The sequence below is a fragment of the Dromiciops gliroides genome, chromosome 3 (genome assembly GCF_019393635.1).
Source record: "Dromiciops gliroides isolate mDroGli1 chromosome 3, mDroGli1.pri, whole genome shotgun sequence".
NCBI classification, from domain to species: Eukaryota; Metazoa; Chordata; class Mammalia; order Microbiotheria; family Microbiotheriidae; genus Dromiciops; species Dromiciops gliroides.
Genome location: NC_057863.1, coordinates 661,255,886 through 661,275,934, shown reverse-complemented (window position 1 = coordinate 661,275,934; position 20,049 = coordinate 661,255,886). Strand labels below are relative to the sequence as shown.

At 54.7% G+C, this 20,049-nt stretch overlaps 2 protein-coding genes across 4 annotated transcripts; both read right to left on the bottom strand.

Annotated features, from left to right (window-relative positions):
• Nucleotides 1-847: 847 nt before the first annotated feature.
• On the bottom strand, nucleotides 848-13,805 carry NAT14 (N-acetyltransferase 14 (putative)). 3 transcript variants are annotated; one of them, XM_043994280.1, is made up of 3 exons: nucleotides 13,692-13,767; nucleotides 12,962-13,079; nucleotides 848-2,215 (listed from the first exon to the last, which is right to left on the bottom strand). In XM_043994280.1, exons 2-3 carry the CDS (start codon nucleotides 13,031-13,033, stop codon nucleotides 1,670-1,672), a joined length of 618 nt encoding a protein of 205 aa, XP_043850215.1. In that variant the 5' UTR covers nucleotides 13,034-13,079; nucleotides 13,692-13,767; the 3' UTR covers nucleotides 848-1,669. The 3 variants fall into 3 exon arrangements, with proteins under 3 accessions (XP_043850215.1, XP_043850214.1, XP_043850213.1); XM_043994279.1 differs by lacking the exon at nucleotides 13,692-13,767 and adding an exon at nucleotides 13,310-13,389 and having other exon boundaries at nucleotides 850-2,215; nucleotides 12,962-13,083; XM_043994278.1 differs by having other exon boundaries at nucleotides 867-2,215; nucleotides 12,962-13,083; nucleotides 13,692-13,805.
• A 192-nt stretch (nucleotides 13,806-13,997) lies between these two features.
• On the bottom strand, nucleotides 13,998-18,240 carry ZNF628 (zinc finger protein 628). Its single transcript, XM_043994045.1, has 3 exons — nucleotides 18,224-18,240; nucleotides 17,986-18,143; nucleotides 13,998-17,404 (listed from the first exon to the last, which is right to left on the bottom strand). Exons 1-3 carry the CDS (start codon nucleotides 18,238-18,240, stop codon nucleotides 14,211-14,213), a joined length of 3,369 nt encoding a protein of 1,122 aa, XP_043849980.1. The 3' UTR covers nucleotides 13,998-14,210.
• Between the last annotated feature and the right edge of the window lie 1,809 nt (nucleotides 18,241-20,049).

The window sequence follows — 20,049 nt, the reverse complement described above, 5'->3', positions numbered from 1 at the left end:
CGGCACCAGGAAGAGAGGAAAACAGTGGAGGAGGCAGCGGGGGACCAGGAGGGGGCTGGGGAGGAGGCGTGGGGGAATGGGGGGGCCAGATCTGTAAACAGCCACTGGAGGCTGGCCCCGGACGTTTGGGGCACTGGGCTGGGAGACCTGGGCGAGGGGTGATGGCTGAGCGGCTGGAGCAGCCTCTGTCCCGGGGCTCTGCCTCAGTGTGCCTCTCTCTTCTCCGGCACCCCCTCCCCACCCCCACCCCTATTTCTCTGTGTGTGCCCTTCCCATGGCTGTCTCTGTTGGGCCTCTCTCCTGAGCCCTCCTCATCTTCGGCTTCCCTGGGTCTCTCACTGTCCTGCCCTGACCCCCCAGCCTCTGTCATGGGGGCAAGGGGGACATCTGGATAGCACTCCAAACCACAGGCTCAGCATTCAGCCAAGAGTCATTTGTTGGACATGAGGAAGAGACGCTGGGAGGGAGGGAGGGCGGGCGGGTGGCAAGGCAGAAGCTGCAGGCCCCTCTCTGCTGCCCACTTGTCCGGAGGCAGGGGAAAGCCAGGCTGACCTGAGATAGCCCCAGGAGCCAAAGGGGTGGGAGGGAGAGGGCCTGGCCCAGCGGGGGGCTGCAGGGGGCGGGGCAGACATTTGGCCCCCAAGCTCAGCAGGCAGATGTGGGGCGGAAAAAATGTGCTAATGGGGAGGGTGAGTCATCAAGGTTGGCAGGGGATGGGCCCTGCAGCCTGAGCTCATCCCGGTCTGCCTGGGGCCTGGGGGGAGCGAGGGCCAGAGGCAGCTCAGACCCCCCTCCCTCCTGCCTCCGCCTCCCCCAATAGTAATGTAGCTCCAGGGCCAGACAGGCCTTGGAAAGGGGGCTGGGGAGTGCCTGGAAAAGGCATCAGAAGGGAGGTTCAGAGTTTATTGACAGATGTGGGAGAAAGGAGGAATGGGAGGGAAGAGACCGACCCTGGGAGGGGCCCCGGGCACAAAGGGTGGGTCACCCCAAGGTGTGTGTTGGGGAGGACTCTCTGTGGGCCCCCAAAGCAGAGGGGGGTTGTCCAGGCATCCGGGGAGAAGGGAGTCCAGCCCCACTGGAGGGTTTCCCAGAAAAGGGGAAGATGATTGAGGGCCGTTGGTAAAGAAGCCTGGGGGCAGCTCTGAGCAAGGGGCTCCCATGGGGCTGAAAGTCAGCTGGGGGGGGCATATGGCTGGAGATCCCGGGTCTGCAGGGCAGCTGAGGTCAGCGAGTCCAGGTATGGGGGTGTCTGAGGAAAGGTGATGAGAACCTTGGGAAAACTTGGCAGGCACAGAATCCTCTGCCCAGTCAGGAGCCAGAGGGCAGAGCCACCCAAGGGTGGCCAGGGGAAGGGGGGCAACTGCCTGAGGCTCTGCGAGGGGGAGGGATGAGGATCCCCACAGCGGGCAAGGGACACCCCAGGGGCCTCTGAGTCACTGGTAGAAAAAAGGAGCAGTTTGAGAATGGGCAAGGCTGATCGCCCACATTTAATCCTGAGATGGGGGCAGGGCAAGTGTGCTTTCCCCCATTCCCTAGAGGGGGTGATGGGGACCCAGAGGGAAGAGGGGCCGGGCCAGGGCTGAAACCCAACAGCAGGCAGGCGTCCCGAATGGGGTCTGGCACCCACTGCCCTGCGCCAAGGCCAAGCTGGGGAGGGGACCGGTGGGTGCTAGAACTCCTTGGTGAACTCCCTCACAAACGTGTGTCCCATCCAGCCCCAGCCTCCCTCAGGCTGGTAGCCTCTTCCCTCCAGCAGTGCGGTGGCTCCTCGGGCTCCCACCGGGGCAGGCACCGTGAGCTTGGCTCGAGGTCCCCCGGCCTGGCGGGCCCATGCCCGGGCTCGGGCCTCGGCGAAGGCCAGCAGCTTCGTGCCCACGCCACGTCGACGGTACCAGCGGGCCACGGCCAGGCGGGCCACCGACAGGCTGTCTCCACTGGCCCCCGGACTCAGGGCCAGGACCCCGCACACATCGTCACTTCCCCACACGGCCACCCAGGGCCCTCCGATGCCAGAGGTGGTGGGCAGCGAGCCCCATCTCATCCGCACCATCAGCTTAAGGGCGGCCACAGCCAGGGCGACGGGCAGAAGCAAGGCCAGGGCGAAGGACGCCAGGACAAAGCGGAGGCCGCTGCTGGCTGCGGCCAGGAGCAGGAGGGCGGGGGGCCGAGTCAGGGCATGGAGGGCCACGCGGTTCTCTGTGTCCTTCACCCCATCCTGAGGATAAAGGGCAGAAGTCAGGGGCGCAAGGGGGGGGGCACTGACTGGTGGGGACACTGCTGGGGACCCAGAAGGGTGGGGGAAGGAGCCTTGAGAAGGGACCAGTGGGACCACTGAGGCAGATGGGATGGTGGGAATACTGAGGGGGCTGATGTGTCTGTCATCAAGCTTTAATGAAGCACCTACTATGTGCCAGGCACTGCACTTCTGGAAGGGAGCCAGGAACACGAGGAGAGCTTGGGGAGGCAACCTGAGACAACGGGGACCATCTTGGAGGCTGGGAGAAGATGAGGGGTATGGGGGGAGGGAGGAGCTCAGTGGGGTCTCTGGGGGGGCCTTTGTCTTTGATAGTGCCTTTGCAAGGGGGCAGCGAAGGGGCCCAGGGGATAGAGCACTGGCTTTGGAGTCAGGAGGACCAGGGTTCAAATCTGCCCTCAGACCCTTAACATCACTAGCTGTGTGGCCCTGGGCAAGTCACCTAACCCCACTTGCCTCAAACACCCAAGACCATCTCTACTCGTCCTGATCTAGATCTTGCCCCTGGACCCAGCTGGTTCTGGGGGAGACAGTGAGGCTGTGGACTTTGCACAGCCCTCCCTCACTTCAATCCACTTCTCTGCAAGTCATGACATCACCTCCCGATGTCAGATGTCATTCATGGTCCTCCAGGAGGATGAAGGACAAGCAGCAACAGGGGAAAGGGAAGAACGATAATAAGTGAGGGGGAGGGGAGGCCAAGAGCTGTTGGAGACTCTGCGTCGAAGTCTGGGGCGGGGATCCTGGTTGGGGGGGACAGACTTTGGGGCGAGATCATGGGGAGCATCCCAAGAGAAGCAGTGAGGGCTTATGGGAAGCAGAGGTGATAGAGGTTCTGGGGAGATCCTGGGAAGGATGTGGGGGGGCCGCAAGATGGGGGAAAGGCCAATGTGGACGTTGAGAGGGGGGAAGAAGGGACTGAGGAAGATGGAGGGAGACAAGGGATAAGGGTGAGGGGCCTGGTGGGAAATGGAAGGGAAGGGGTTTTAGGAGCCCTGAGGGAGAACGGACTTATGGTACTGGGGGTGGGGAGGGCGGGAATGCTGAGGAGAAGGTGCTGGAGGAGGAGAGATTTGGGTGAAAAGAGGCCTGGGTCCAGGCCAGTGGGAGGTGACTCAGTCTTCCCTCGGTCCACGCCCCAGACCCTGCCGTGGGTGGACGTCCCTCAGGGCTCCCCTCTATACTCTCTCTGCCCTAGCTCTCTAGGTCTCCTCGAGGCTCCAACGATCATGCCTGCGCCAGTGACCCCACGACGTCAGCCCAGCCTGCATCTCTCTCCCGATGGTCGGCCCTGAGTGGCCGAGGCTGGCTGCACATCCCACGGGCACCGAATTCGATGAGCCTAAGGCAGAACTCATCTTCCCTGCTCTATGACCTCAGTCGGTGATGTCATCTGGAGATGCCCATGATTCCCGGATCTACTTATCCAGCCCAAAGCTCTCATGCGGCAGGAAGTCTCAGACGGATGACTTCACTCGCCAAGCCCCAGACAGAACTCATTCTCTTTGCTCCCAGACCTTTCCCCTCCTACCTTCCCTTTTGCTGTAGAGGTCAGTATCATCCTCTCAGGCCCTCAGTCTGGAAAACTGGGTGTCATCCAGGACCCCCCCACAGGCTCGGCAACCTCCCCCCCAACAGCCCCCCCTCCTCTGATCACCCTCACCCCCCTCACCCCTGGATGGTGGCAATAGCTGGTGTGGGGGGGTCTACCTGCTCCAGTCTCTCCCCAGACTCCCCAGTCCACCCTCCCTTCTGCCACCAAAGGGACTTTCCTGAAGCGCAGGTTACCCCTCTAGCTCAATAAACTCCAGGGCCTCCCTATTGCCTCTAGGATCAGACAGAAAATCCTATTCGATTTTAAAAGTCCAACCCCCACCTTTCCAGACAGCAAGGTGCTGGGCCTGGAGTCAGAAAGACCTGAGTGCAAATCCAGCCTCACTTAACACTACTAGCTGTGTGACCTTGGGCGAGTCACTTCGCCCCAATTGCCTTAAACATCCAGGACCATCTCCGGTCGTCCTGATGTCTATCTTGCCACTGGACGCAGATGGCTCTGGAGGAGAGAGTGAGGCTGGTGACCTCGCACATCTCAGAGGCTTCCTTCTAGAAACTTAGCATCTGAGCGTCAGACACAGTATCTGGGAGACCCTGGGTAAAATGGGGCTAACTAGGATCAGTGAGGTAATGTTTGTACAGGGCTTAACCCAGCACCATGTCCATGCTTCTCCACTTCCCCGCTGTGTACACTGCTATCTCCTGACTCTGGGCACGTTCACTGGCTGTCTCCCATGCCTAGCATGCTCTCTCTCTTTCTCTCCTCGTCCTCTCTGCTTCCTGGCTTCTTTCACATACTAGCTGGAGCCTGACTGGTGCCTTCCCTCTGGGATTATCTCCAGTCGCCTTTGCACATCATCTCCTCCATCAGACCGTGTGCTTTTTTAACACAGGGGATGGGTTTTTTTTTTCCTTGTATACCAAGAGCCTAGCACAGTACTTGGCAATGCATAGTGGCTTAATATATGCATGCTGACAGGGGCAGCTAGGTGGCGCAGTGGATAGAGCACCAGCCCTGGAGTCAGGAGAACCTGAGTTTGAATCTGACCTCAGACACTTGACACTTACTAGCTCTGTGACCTCGGGCAACTCACTTAACCCTCATTGCCCAACCATAAACAAACAAACAAATAAATAAATAAATGCACACCAACTGGTCGACTTTCCCACAAATCTACCCCTCTCCCAAATGGGCACTACCAGCTCCCAACCTAGGTGTGTCATCCTGGACTCCTCACTCTCATTCATCACTCAGAGACCATTAGGTGCCACAACTTGCCTACTTTTGCCAATATTGCTCAGACCCCAAACTCTAAAAGGGTGACAGAAGTGAGAGTCATTAGAGGTACTGCTCAAGGAAACACATTTGTCCCCTATCTATCACTGCGACTCTGAGGAATGAAGGAAAGCCATGGCTGGCATCTCACTGGGTGAGTGGAACTCCTCCAAAAGAAACAGGGTATGTTGAAGGGGGCATTTTCACTAATTTCTTGTAAACAAACTTAATGGTCGCTAAATAGAAATACTTCAACATATGAAGAACAAGAAAGAGAATTAGATAAGAAACTGTGAGCTTTGGTTAGGCATTTTCTTTTCCTAAGAAAGATATAGGTGGTCCTGGGAAGGTGGCAGGGAAGGATGACACAGTGTTTGGGTGAAGGTCACCAGAAGGACAAACATAGGAGATATTGTCATTGGAGCATATATACCACAGACTGTCTGGCCAGAAGTTAGTTGAATGGCTTGGGAAACAGGTCACAAGCCAGGCACTAAGGGAAGATATAGTAGTGATGGGGGACTTCCAAGATTCACATATTTGCTAAAGTTTGATCTCGATCTCTCTGTCTCTTTCCTCTCTCCCCTCCCTTTCTTTCTCTCTCCTCTCTCCATCTCCCTCCCCCTCCCTCCTCTCTCTCTCTTCCCTTCTCCCCTCCCTTTCTTCCCCTTTCCCCTCCCTTTCTTTCCCTCTTCCCTCCCTTTCTTTCTTTCTCTCTCCTCCCTCCATCTCCTCTTTGTTTCTGTCTCTCTCCCCCTCCCTCCTTCTCTCTCTCTTCCCCTCTCTCCCCTCTCTTTCTTTCCCCTTCCATCTCTCCCTCTCTCTGTCCTCCCTCCCACTCCTATCTTTCTGTTTCTGTGTCTCCTCGCTCCCCTTCCCTCCTTCTCTCTCTCTCTTCCCCTCTCTCCCCTCCCTTTCTCTCTCCTCCCTCTCTTTCCTCTCTTTCTCTGTTTCTGTGTCTCTCTCCCCCTCCCTCCTTCTCTCTCTCTCTCTCCACTCTCAAAAGCAGATCAGCTGATAAGTTCTTGACTTGCCTTAGTAATAATTTCATCCTCTTCAAAGGTAGAAGAATGAGCAAGGGGAAAATTCTCATCTGAATATTATTCTTATTAACAGGGGGAACTAGTAGCTGGGGAGGAAATGATGAAAAACACAAGGCAAAGTAACCATTCTGTCTTAAAGTCTGTGACCGAGGACAGCAAAGTCAGGTATAGACTAGTATGAATGCCTAGATTTCAGGAGAGCAGATTTTAAAAGGTTCAAAAGAAGGCTAGTGCATAGACCAACATCTTACATTGATACTAAAGTGAAGGCAAAATGGGTACATGATCTAGACATAAAGGGTGATACCATGGGCAAATTAGAAAGGGAAGGTATAATTTACTTGTCAGATCTATGAAGAGGGCAAGAATTTATGAGCAAAGATGAGATAGAGAACGTTATGAAATGCAAAATGGATCACTTTGATTACATTAAATTAAAAGGAGTGTGCACAAACAAAACCAATGCAATCAAGATTAGCAGGAAAGCTGAAAGATGGGAAACATTATTTTACAGCCAGTGTTTCTGATAAAGGCCTCATTTCTCAAATATATAGAGAACTGAATCAAATATATAAGCATACGAGTCATTCTCCCTTTGAGAAATGGTCAAAGAATATGAAGAGGCAGTTCTCAGGTGAAGAAATTAAAACTATCTACAGTCAGATGAAGAAATGTTCTTAATTACTATGTATTAGAGAAATGCAAATCAAAAATATCTGAGGGGCTACCTCACACCTATCTAACTGGCTAATATGATAAAAAACGGGAAATGATAAATGTTGGAAATGATGTAGAAAAATTGGAACACTAATGCATTGTTAGTGGAGTTGTGAACTGATCAACCATTCTGGAGAACAATTTGGTACTATGCCCAAAAAGCTACAAAACTGTGCATACCCTTTGACCCAGTAATACCACTAGATCTATATCCCAGAGATCATAAAAAAGGGAAAAGGACCCACATGTACAAAAATATTTACAGCTGTTCTTTTTATAGTGTCAAGGAATTGGAGATTCAGAGGATGCCCATCAGTTGGGGAATGGCTAAACAAGTTGTGGTATATGAATGTAATGGGATACTACTGTGCTATAGGAAATAATGAGCAGGCTGACTTACGTGAACTGATGCTGAGTGAAATGAGCAGAACCAAGAGAACATTGTACATAGTAACAACAACATTGTGTGATTATCAACTTATAGATTTAGCTCTTCTCAACAATACAATGATCCAAGACAATGCCAAAAGACTCATGATGGATAATGCTCTCCACATCTAGAAAAAAAGAACTATTGGGTCTGAATGTAGATTGAAGCATACCATTTTCATTTTTGTTGTTGTTGGCTTGTTTGTTTGTTTCTTCTTTCTTGTTTTTTTCCTTTTGTTCTGATTCTTCTCTCACAACATGACTAATGTGGAAATATGTTTAACATGATTAATGTATAACCTACATCAGATTTCTTGCTGGCTTTGGGAGGGGGGAGGGAAAGGAAGGAGTGAGAAAAATTTGGAACTCAAAATTTTACAAAAATGAATGCTGAAAACTATCTTTCCATGTAATTGGAAAAAAGTAAAATAAAATAATTTTTTAAATAAAGGTATTGGTTTAGGGAAAAAAAGACTAAAACTAGTAAGGAGCCCATGCAGTAAAATGCTCCAGGGCAAATCAGCTCAGGAGGGTTGGAAGATGCTCAAGAAGGAAGTTCTGAAGACATAAATGGGACATTCCAATGAAGAGGACAGATTCGATTTGTTTGAGAACTATGGATGCACAGGGAGTTCACCACCCAACCTAGAATCTTAGAAGAAATGGAGAACCAGATGACAGAAATGGTTGTAAGAGTGTAGCAAAGTCCTGTAGCAAGTGTCTAAAATGCTAAAGCAAAATAAAATAAAATTTAAATTAAAAAAAAAATTAAATAAAAAAATGGTAAAGCTCAGAATGACCTGAGGCTGGGGAGGGGGAGTTAAAGATACCAAAAAGCATTCCTTTAGTTATATCGGGAGGAGGATCAGGGAAGGGATGGGAATGGGTGCTTTGCTCAGGGTGGTGAGAACCCTATTAGCTGACATCAGAGAGAAGAGCTGCCTCTGTTCTTTTTTTTTTTTTTGTGAGGCAATTGGGGTTAAGTGACTTGCCCAGGGTCACACAGCTAGTAAGTATTAAGTGTCTGAGACTGGATTTGAACTCAGGTACTCCTGACTCCAGGGCCAGTGCTCTATCCACTGTGCCACCTAGCTGCCCCTCCTCTATACTTGTTATAACTGAAATTGTTAAACTGCTTTTGCTTCTGGATTGAATTTGTATCATACTATCAAAACTGATAGGGCCAGCTAGGTGGTGCAGTGGATAAAAGCACTGGCCCTGGAGTCAGGAGGACCTGAGTTCAAATCCAGCCTCAGACACTTAACACTTACTAGCTGTGTGACCTTGGGCAAGTCACTTAAACCCAATTGCCTCACCAAAAAGAAAAAAAAAAAGAATTAAAAAAAAAAAAGAAAGAAACTGATAACATGCTGTAACCAGTGGACAAAAAAACCTTATCTACCCTGAGAAAGAGGGAGTCTCTGAGCTCCCTTCTTAGGAGGGGGGTCTCCACATGATCATGTTTCTTTCTTCTTGGGACAAAATAAATTGGTATTATGTTTTCCTGTCTGTCTCTGATCTGGGTTATCCTATAGGAGACATTATGTTCTCTGATCTGGTTTTGTTTTGTGGGAGCCATGTCTCGGTTTATTATTATTAATTTTTGTAGGAGATATTATAAAATTGACTTCTCCAATCTGTTTATTATTTTATAGGAGACAGGCAGATAAAAACTATATTTAATTTTCATTGGAACAAAAGATCACAAAGGGCCGACAGAGTTAAGACTCAAGATCAGTAAGGAAATAGTTGCTTTTGATCACGCAGTCCAGGGGAACTTCGTCTTTCATTCCTGAAGAGATCTGGAAGCTGTGATGGACAAGCCTCTCTCAGTGATATCTGAAAACTGGTGGAAATGGGCAGTGTTGCAAAATCAGAAGGGGCAAATGTGGTCGTGATTTTCTTTTCTTTTTTTTGTTTTGTGGGGCAATGAGAGTTAAGTGACTTGCCCAGGGTCACACAGCTAGTAAGTGTCAGGTGTCTGAGGCTGGATTTGAACTCAGGTCCTCCTGAATCCAGGACCAGTGCTTTATCCACTGCACCACCTAGCTGCCCCCTGGTCATGATTTTCAAAGAAGGAAGAGAACAGAATCTGGGAATTATAAGCCAGGGGTTTGACTTCGATTCCTAAAACATTTCTACAGCAGCTCCCTAAAGGGATAGTTATCTAAAAAGGATGATAATGGAGATTACAAAGAGCTCATACAGTTCCATCAAGAACATGTCATAGTCTGATATCCACAGCACATAAGGAATGGATTCGAATGCATAAGAAAAAATAGATAAAGGGATCAAGTGAAACAATATTTGTAAAGTGCTTAGCATAGCTCTTGAAATGTGCTAGGTGCTATATAAAAGCTGATTCCCTTCCTTTTTCCTTCCCCTTCAAAGGATTTGAAGAGTTCATTTTCAAAGGAAAAAATTCAAACTATCAACAAACATATGCACAAATGCCCCAAATTGCTCTTAATTAGAGAAATGCAAATGAAAACAACTGTGATGTTCCACTTCACACCCATCAGATTGGCAAAAATGACCAAAAGGGAAAATGATAAATACTGTAGGCACTCGGTGTGTTGTTGGTAGAACTGGAATGGGTCTGGCCATCTTGAAAAGCAATTTGAAATCTATCCCTCTAAGTCATTAAACCATGCCTACCTTTGGACCTACACCCCAAAGAGATCAAAAGAAGAAGAAAAGGATCCATAGGTACACAAATATTTTGTAGCTGTCTTTTTGTCATAGTAAAGACTGGAAATGAAAGGGATGCCCATTAACTGTGGAATGGCTGAACAATTAGAGACATGAATGTAATGGAATATTAGTGTGGCATTAGAAATGCCTGAAGGGGGGCAGCTAGGTGGTGCAGTGGATAGAGCACTGGCCCTGGAGTCAGGAGTACATGAGTTCAAATCCGGCCTCAGACACTTGACACTTACTCGCTGTGTGACACTGGCCAAGTCACTTTACCCCAATTGCCTCACCAACCCCCCCCCCCGAAAAAAAAAAAACCCCAAACAGAAATGCCTAAGAATATTTCAGAGAAACCTGTGAAGACTTTCATGAATTTATATTCAACAAAGTGAGGAGAACCTGGAGAACAATTTCTAAACTAACAACAATTTTGTAAAAGTAATCAACTCTGAAAAACTTAAGAATTCTGATTAATGCAATGTCTCCAGAAAAATCAGTGAGGAAACATGAGATTGACTTTCTGCTAGAGAGGGAACAGCTTTCAGGTGGTGAATGTGATAGACATTTTCAGACATGGCCAATTGCAGATGGATTTTGTTTGACTGATTATTTGATAAAAGGAGTTTTTCCTTCCTTCTTTCCCTTCCTTCCTTCCTTCCTTCCTTCCTTCCTTCCTTCCTTCCTTCGTGGGACAGAAGAAGTCTGGGGGAGGAGAGGGCTATTGATAAGATTATTAAAATTTTTAAAAGATGAACCCCCCCTTCCTTTTGGGGCAAAATTACTAAAATGGGAGATGGAGAGAATGCTGTGAATGTAGCTTATGAAGCATTGGGTGAAACAGCCCACACAAAATGTTTTTGCAGCAAAGATGGAGAGATGTGGACTACAGGATACTACAGTCAGATGGCTTCAGAGATGGTTGGCTGATCTGACTCAAGAAGCAGTTGTTTTTTGTTTTTGTTTTTGTTTTTTTTTGGTGGGGCAAGGAGGGTTAAGTGACTTGCCCAGAGCCACACCGCTAGTAAGTTTCAAGTGTCTGAGGTGGATTTGAACTCAGGTCCTCCAGAATCCAGGGTTGGTGCTCTATCCACTGCTCCACCTAGCTGCCCCCAGCAGTTGTTTATAGTTCAACAAAAACAAGGTGAAAAGTCTCCAGTGGAGTGCTTCAGGGAGCTATTTAGGGCTCTAGGCTATTTCATCTATGACCTCAAACTCAGAGATAGCACCAAGTGGGGAGGGCTGGGTGGTGCTCTGGATGATGGTCACAACCCAAAAGATTCTGATGGGCTCAAAAACGGGCTTAAGCTAAAAAGATGAAACTCAGTAGGGATCAATGTAAAATCATCGCCTTGAGTATAATCGAGGTGACAAGGAAAAGATAAGAGGGGCCGTGGTGAGTTGGCAGTTTATCAGAAAATGATCCGGGGGGCATAATGAACCAAAAGCCCAAAATAAATCAATAGAAGGAGTCAATAGAAGCCTAGTGGGGCTCTGTGGGGAGAGCCAAGGACCAGGAAGGAGAAGGGGACAACCCAGTGTACTCTGCTCATCTGCTGATCTGGAGTATTCTGCTCAGGTGTAGATGAAGACAGTAGTAAACCAGAAGAGATCCCAACTGGAGGAAACCAAGATGGTAGAAGGCCTCCAGGTCATGTCACAGCTAGAGGACTTCAGCCATTTAGTGTGGAAAAGGGAAGACTCAAGGGGAATGGAGAGTGCCCGAGGACAGGCAGGAGGAGGGAGCACCAGAGGGCAGAATGCTTGCCAGGCTCCCCAAGGAGAAATGACTTGTCCAAGGTCTCAGGGCTGCCTCCCAAGGCAAAGGGCTCCACTCATCGGGGGTCTTTAAACAGGGGCTGGGGGGCTGCTTGTTGGGGCATTCCTACTGGTGAGGGGATGAGTTAGGGGGCTGTGGTCCAGGGCCCTGGACATTCTGGAACTTTTCAGACTGTGCCGCTCCTCTCCTCTCCCCTCGCCCAGGCACAACCTCCTTGCTCCCCCACCCCAACCGATGATCTGGATTTTAGACTGAGTTGCCTTCCCTCTCCAATCTGTCCTCTGCTCTGCTGCTGACATGTGGGTTTTCCTAAAGCATAAAGACCAGTCCTCCCCACCCCCTACTCAGGAGTCTCCAGACACTCCCTGTAGACTCAAAATCTAGACTTTTCGGTTTGGTATCTACAGCCGTTCACAGTGTGGCACCAACCTACCACTCCTCCTGCACTCCAGCCAAAAGGGACAACTTGCTGCTGCCAGAAGCACTGGGCCCAGTTCCTGCCTCCTTCCCTTTGCCTAGGCTGTTCCTCCAGCCTGGGATGCCTCCCTCCTCCCCCTGACTCAACTCTAGTACCACCCCTTCCCTACAAAAGGCTTTTCCCCTTCCCAGGGATGTTACTTTGTAGTTTCTTTAGCTACTTTGTAGGTTTCCTTCCCTTGTGCACAGAATGGAGGCAGCTCAGGGTGGGGGCACAGGGACGTGTTGGGGACAGTTTGGGTCTAGTCCTGTACCCTTGGTACCTAGCACAGTGCCTGGCTCATCGCGGGATGTTAGTACTCTCTTGAGGAATGAATGAATGAATGGATGGTCCTGTGGGGACAACGTGTAAGAGGCTGGGGGTACACTGCCGGTGAGGGGCTGGTTGGGCCCCTGGAAGGGTTGCTTGTGTGTAGGGTGGGGTGGGGTGGTAACAGTGTAAGGCAGGGATTGGGGGGCCTAGTGGGAGAGAGGCTGGGGGATTGGGGGAGAGAATGGCCCTGGTTTAGCCACTTGGGGGTAAGGGCTGCAGCGGACACTGGGGCTGGTGGTAATCGAGGGCTGCATGGGGGGAGGGGCTGGTGATCACGTTGTGGGGCGGCCCCGGTGGGGGCACATGGAAGGGAGAGGGGCTGTCAGGCTTAGGGCAGACCCGGGGCTCAGGCTGGGGGAGGGGGGGAGACTGCCTAGGCGCTTTCCCTCCCCCTTCCTTCTCTCCCCCCTCCCCCCACGCCTTAGACCTTCAGCAGCTCCACGACGAGGGCTTTCTCCTCCTCCCGCATCTGCCTCACGGACAGGTGGTCGGGGGCCATGTCACCCCTGCGGGCACCCCCTCGGCCCCGGGAGCTGAAGGTCCGTCTACCTGCGGGAGAACGGGAGGGAAAGCCCCCCCCGCGGATTCGATAATGGTTCCTTCCTGAACTGTCCTCCCCCTCTCTTTGGAGATAATAGTATCTCCCTCAGCGACCTCAGGCAGCACATGGCCCCCTCTCCAGCAATGGGACGGCCCAGCCGCCCTCCTCCCCTCCACCCCAGTAAGCAATGGTCGCACCCGCCCGGCTCCTGCAGGGGGCGGCCACCTCTCCCACCTGATTTAGGCTCAGGCCCCTCCACCCAAAAATGGATCCGCTCAGTCCAGGACACCCCACCCCGCCCTCGCCATCTTGGGGACGGAACACTCCATTCTGGACGTGGGGGGGCACCTGCCTGGCCCATGAGGGAGTGGGGGGGGTGGGAAGGGTCAGCTGGAGAAGCTGCGGGGTGGGGGAGCATCTTTCGATTATAATCCCAAACCCTGAAGTGGTGCTTTGAGATCCATTTAGCTCATCCTAGCCCCCCTACCCCATCCGACAGAGGAGGAAACTGAGGCACGCCTCCTCTGTACCCCGAGAAATGACTTGCCCAAGGTCTCAGCGCAAGCTCATGGACAGAGTGGGGGTGCACCGAGCCCCAAAGGGGAGCAGCACTCACCAGACTCGGGAGCCTCAGAGCAAGCATCCTCACCATCCGTTCCCACCCCGGGGATTGGGGTTGCTAGGCAACTCCTCAAGGGCGTTCATTGGCTGGGGCTTCAAGAGTGGGGCGCCCCAAGTCGTGCATCCACCCCCGCCGTCAGCCCCAGGGAAATCTCATGGGTCAGTTTCCCAGCTGCAATGGCAGGGTCGCCTAAGCACTGGCCCGAGACCCCCTCCAGCCCCCCCCATAATGACAGCACTTTAGGCTTAGACATTTAGCTCTTTATTTTACAGAATGGGAAACAGAGGCCCCGAAAGGGAAGAGCTTGGCCGGGTGACCCAGCACCCCACGAGAGCTTTGCGGGGGGGGGGGGGTCCTCTTTCTAAAAGGACATTGATTAATAAACGCTGGTCGGACCCGCCTGGCTGCTTCTGTTCCAATCCCAATGAAGGGGGGTGGGGGCAGAGGAGATCTCCTCTTTGTTGGTAGGGGGTCCCCCTGAGGCTGGGGTGAGTCCAGCCCCTGGGGCCTCCCTCAGAAGGTGTGTACCAGCTGTATGGCGGGCAGAGCCTGCACTATCTGAATGGAAGGCAAACCTGGCTGGGCGGCACCTCCGGGCCCAGGACCCGCCCCAGGGACAGCCTGAACCACCTGTGAGCCCGGCCCAGGGGTAGCCCCGGTGGGCACGGGGGCTGGGCTGGGCGACAACAGCTGGAGGGGGGCCCCTGGCACGTTCTCTACAAGGTCCGAGGGGGCCGCTGGGGCGCTGCGGATGATGAGAAGTTTCTGACCCTGCTGGCCGGGGGCAGGGGACTCGGCCAGGCATGGAGAGAGGGTCTCCACTCCCTGCACACAAAGCCTTGTTTCCTCACCATCTGCCCCACTCAGTACCAGGACGCTCTGCAGGCCCTCTGCTGTCTGTAATGTCTCAAAATGCACATCCTGAACCACAGTACCACCGCCACTCCCACCCCCCTCCCCAGAGCCCGCAGCTCCCCCAGGCCCAGGGGTGGCCAGCAGCTCCTCCCCCGCCCCACCCTGCACCACCAGCAGATTTTGAGCCTCTGCTGGTCCACTGGACCCCCCGGGGCTGGCCACTGGCTGGAGCTGCAGGGAAACATCTGGGGTGGGGGGCAGCGGCTGGAGCTGGACAGTGGTCACTTCCTGGGTGGGCTGGAGGGGCTGCAACTGGACAGTGGTCACTTCCTGGGTGGGCTGGAGGGGCTGCAGTTGGACAGTGGTCACTTCCTGGGTGGGCTGGAGGGGCTGCAACTGGACAGTGGTCACTTCCTGTGCAGGCTGTAGTTGTACCGTGGCCACTTCCTGTGCAGGCTGGAGGGGCTGTAATTGGACCGTGGTCACTTCCTGTGTGGGCTGGAGGGGCTGTAATTGGACTGTGGTCACTTCCTGTGCAGGTTGGAGGGGCTGGAGCTGGACAGTGGTCACTTCCTGTGCTGGCCGGAGAGACTGTAGCCGAACCCCACTTGTTTCCTGTGGCCCCACCTCTCCACTGGCCACACTCTGTAGGACAATGAGGCTTTGCCCCCCACCTCCAGCAATGCTGCTCCCACTTCCCTGCCCCCCAGCTGCCCCAGGTCCTGGGAGCCAGACCATCCCAGGCCCTTGACCCGCCCTCCCACCATTCTTTGGGCCCTTTCGGGACCTAGCCCCAGAGGCCGGCAGCAGGATGACCTTGGGTGGGGCTGGTGGTGGAGGAGGGGGTGTGGGTGGGGGGGGCTGGACGCTGCTGGGGATGAGTTGGAGGCCCTGTGCCGTCTGGACAAGGAGGAAGGTCTGTGAGTTGGCCGGACTGGGCCCGGCTTCTAGCGATAGCGTAGCCTGAAGGTGGGGGACAACGTGGACGTCCTGGGTGGCGGCGGCGGGGGCAGGGGCCGGGGCATGGGTCCGGAGGTGGCGCTGGAGGTAGGCGGCCATGACAAAGCCTCGGCCGCAGATGGTGCAGGCAAAGGGCCTCTCTGCCGAGTGAGTCCGCTGGTGGAGCAGCAGGTTGGAGGAGTGCGTGAAGGTCTTGGGGCAGAGCGGGCAGCGGAAGGGCCGCTCGCCCGTGTGCACCCGCTGGTGCTGCCTTAGGTTGGAGGTCTGCGCGAAGCTCTTGCCGCAGACGCCGCAGGAGTGCGGCCGCTCCCCCGTGTGCACGTGCCGGTGACGCCGCAGGCACGAGGTATTGCGGAAGGCCTTGCCGCACTCCCCGCAGGGGTAGGGCCGCTCCCCAGAGTGCAGGCGCAGGTGGTACTGGTAGTGGGAGGACCACTTGAACGTTAGGCCACACTGGGCACAGGTGAAGGCCCGCAGGCCCGTGTGCACGCGCTGGTGGATGGCAAGCAGCGAGGAGCGCTTGAAGGCCTTGCCGCACTCCCCGCACGGGTAGGGACGCTCGCCAGTGTGGTCCCGCATGTGATAGCGCAGGCCAGAGGAGCCCTTGAAGGCCTTGCCGCACTCAGCACACTTGTAGGGTCGGTCGCCAGCGGGGGCCAGCCCCGGGGCCGGGGCCTCCTGGGGACAGGTGACCTCAGCCGCTTCGGCCTGCGGCAGAGGTCGCCCGGCCGCAGCCTCCTCTGCGTGGGCCCGCTGGTGGGCCAGGAGGCTGGCCAGCTGGGGGAAGGCCCGGTCACAGCCCCCACAGCGGTAGGCCGGCGCCCCGGCCGGCCCGTGGCTCTGTTGGTGGCGAGACAGGCCGGCTGCGGTCTTGAAGGCTTTGCCACACGGCGAGCAGGTGAAGGCTGTGGGCTGGGTGGCGGCCGCCTCCACCCCGGGCCCCGGGCAGGGCTGGTGCTCCAAGAGCAGGGTCTCACTGGCGAAGGCCAGCTCGCAGCCCCCGCAGCGGTAGACCAGCTCCACCGTGGTCTCGGCGGCGGCCAGGAAGAGCTCGGGCACCACGGGGGCAGGGGGGGGCGGCGGAGGCGGCGGCGGAGGGGGTGGGGGCGCCTCAGCGGCCGCGTGGGTCTGCAGGTGGCGCTGGAGGTAGGCATCGGAGGCAAAGACTTTGCCACAGGGCTCGCAGCGGTGCGTGGCGGCGGCCGCGGCCGGGCCGTGGGTCCGCTGGTGGAGCAGCAGGTTGGAGGAGTGCGTGAAGGTCTTGGGGCAGGCGGGGCAGCGGAAGGGCCGCTCGCCCGTGTGCACCCGCTGGTGCTGCCGCAGGTTGGTGCTCTGGGTGAAGCTCTTGCCGCAGACCCCGCAGGGGTAGGGCCGCTCGCCCGTGTGCACGTGGCGGTGACGCCGCAGGCTGGACGAGTTCTTGAAGGCCTTGGGGCAGTCCGGGCACGGGTAGGGCCGCTCGCCCGTGTGCTGGCGCAGGTGGTACTGGTAGTGCGAGGACCACTTGAAGGCCAGGCCGCACTGCGCGCATGTGAAGGCGCGCAGACCCGTGTGCACGCTGCGGTGGATCTGCAGCAGGGACGAGCGCTTGAAGGCCTTGCCGCAGTCCGGGCAGGGGTAGGGCCGCTCGCCCGTGTGGCCGCGCTGGTGGTACAGTAGGGCCGAGGAGCCCTTGAAGGCCTTGGGGCAGTCCGGGCACTTGTAGGGCCGCTCCCCGGTGTGCGTCCGCTGATGGTGCAGCAGGCGGGACGACCACTTGAAGGACTTGCCGCACTCCCCGCACTCGTACTGGGCCGGGGCAGGGGGGGGCCCGGGAGGGGGGGCCGCCTGCTCCCCCGGCTCCTCCGCAGGCGGGGCCGGAGCCATGTCCAGGTGGGAGCCCACCATGGCGCCTGCGGATCAGACGGGCAAGAAGCAGTTATTAGGTGCCTACTGTATACCAGGGGAGGAAGGCGGGCCAGGGAGATGGGGGAGGGGCATGGCTTCTGGGAAGAATCAGAAAAGCCTCTGGGGGAGGTGGGGCCACATAGGGGAGGGGGTGCCCAGGCACAGGATCCTGGTGGGAGATGAGCTGTCCCCCGAGGGGAATGGGAAGAGGGCTGGAGGGTTAGCGTTATCCAGAAGAGGAAACTGAGGCACGCAGAGAACGGCACACAGCCTCGTGGAGGTTTCTCCCCTCGCTGGGCCTCAGTTTCCACTTCCACAAATATGACCATGGGTCACAGGCTTACCCTTATTCACCTTTAACCCTCTGGCCCCTTTAAGAATCTGATAGGCGCCTTTAAGAGGGCAAATTATTTTCCTGCCGACCAATGAAAGGTTTGTGGGGAGAGACTCCCCTTTAAGAACAGACTGCGGACGTCTGTTTTAGTCCCGCCCCTTCCTGTCACATCGGCCACGCCCTTCCAGGTCCCCTTCCTCCCTCCTCAACACCCCCTCCACCATCGGTTTTCTCCTTTCCTTGGTTTCTTACCTGGGACCTCGGGGGGAGGGGAAACGGGGGACCCTGAAGCGGGGAATGTCGGGAAGATGGGAGTTCCGGGAGGGTCGGGGAGGGAGAAGAGCCTCCCAAAGGCCCCGGCGCGAGGCAGCCAAGCTTGATCGGCGGCGGCCGCGCACACAAACTGCCTCCTTCATGCGTCACCGCGCATGCGCAAACTTGATTGGCCGCCCCGCGGACCTCTGGGATTGGTAGTCTCAGCAGCTCTCACTGGGCTGCAGTACGCATGCGTGATACCAGTTTCCGCGTCCAGACCACCTAAATTGTTAAGCTCCACCCCGCCGCGGATCTAATCAATGCGCACGCGCATTTTCCCAGTGGCCGCCGCCGCGGCGCCTTCAGAGACTTGTGTTTCTTCATCACTCAGTCCCTTGCGTCAGCGCGCGTGCTCACTTGCGAGTTACTGTCTCCCGCTTGGGTCTGAAATCTTGTGTACCTCCGACGCATGCTCACCCCGTGATGCGAACTGACTTAAGGGCCACTGCGCACGCGCCTTTCTCAGTTTCCGAGATTGTGCGCCGCTGCCCCTGTGCATTCTGGGACTTGTAGTTCTTGTAAAGGACCCTCTAATCAGCAGGCTCCCCAGACAATCCGCTGGGGCTGCGGGTGGCCGGGTTCCTGGAGCTCCGTGCTCCAGGACAAAGTTGCTGGCTCAGGAGGAGGCCACGTTGGGCCTAGATGCCTTTGAGTTGGTGACAGGGACCCGGATAAACCACCTGGGAGGCCACTCCCCGGATAATTCGCGGAATTCTTTAATTCTAAGAATGCTAAAAATTCAGCCAAAGTGGGAGTTCCTGGCCCTGGGCGGGTATGAGATGAGCTGCGCTCCAAGGATGGGAGTCTAAAACCTCCTAGGACTCTACTCCCTCCCCCCCTCTCCCCACGCTTCGTGTGTACACGAATACCTCCAGATACTCGCCAACTCTAAATTAGAAGCAAAAAAAGTCTATGTCTAATGGCTATAATTGTGGCTGCTAGGTGGCCTCACGGTGCACGGAGTGCGGCTGGGCCCAGAGTCAGAAGGCTCATCTTCTCGAGTTCAAATGCGACCTCAAACATTTACTAGCTGTGTGACCCTGGGCAAGTCACTTTACCCTGTTGGCCTCAGTTTCCCCATCTGTAAAATGAGCTGGAGAAGGAAATGGCAAGCATCTCTGCCAAGAACACACCAAATAGGGAACAACAAAAAATATCTACAGTCGGGGGAGCCCCCCCACACCCCGAGCTCTGACTAGAGCCCACCACTTGGAGAAAAGACTTCGAGCTTGCACCCTTCCAATGCCACGTTTGCGCTGGTCTTTTCTGCGCTCCTCTTGACAAAGGACGTGAACATTTGCCACTTTTCCACTGTCCCCACATCAGTGGTGGGGATGAGGTTGGGGGGAAGAAAGGACAGCTCACTGAGCCAGGAGGAGTTGCCTACTCAGTAGACCTCAGGAGGAAGAACTGGCCCATGCTGATCTGTATCTGGCCACTGGACCCAGATGGTTCTGGAAGAGAGAGGGAGGCTGGTGACTTTGCACAGCCCAGCCTCAATTAAATCCAATTCGCTTGCAAGTCAAGACATTACCTTGCTGTTATCATTGGTCCTCTTCAAGAACCGAGCACAAACAACAATGCCTTCTCTCCTGAAAATCTAGCCTGGTTTGGAACTTTTTCTCTGGGACTTCCAGTGTTGGGGCATGAGAAACTTTTCCTCTCTCACATGCTCATCAGTCTTCTGCATCTTAAACTCTTTCCCGTGTGTGGAGGAAATAAAGAGCTGTCCTCTACCTGCTCTGTGTTGTACATGACGTGCCCTTCTGCTGCACTTATTGGGAAGACCTAGGCATGAGCCAAAACTGATGTGGCTTCCCCGAGGGAACTGGGATGGAGCATGAAGAGCCAGAGAGTTGGAGAAAAGGAGCCTTCTCCTTCTCCTCAGAGTGCAGCCCTCCCCAGGACTGAATCTGATCTGAGTGATTGAGTCAGGAGTTGACGGCCCCCTTAAGGAGAGAGGGGGTCTCCAGTTGTATTCACACTTGCCTTCCAGATGCT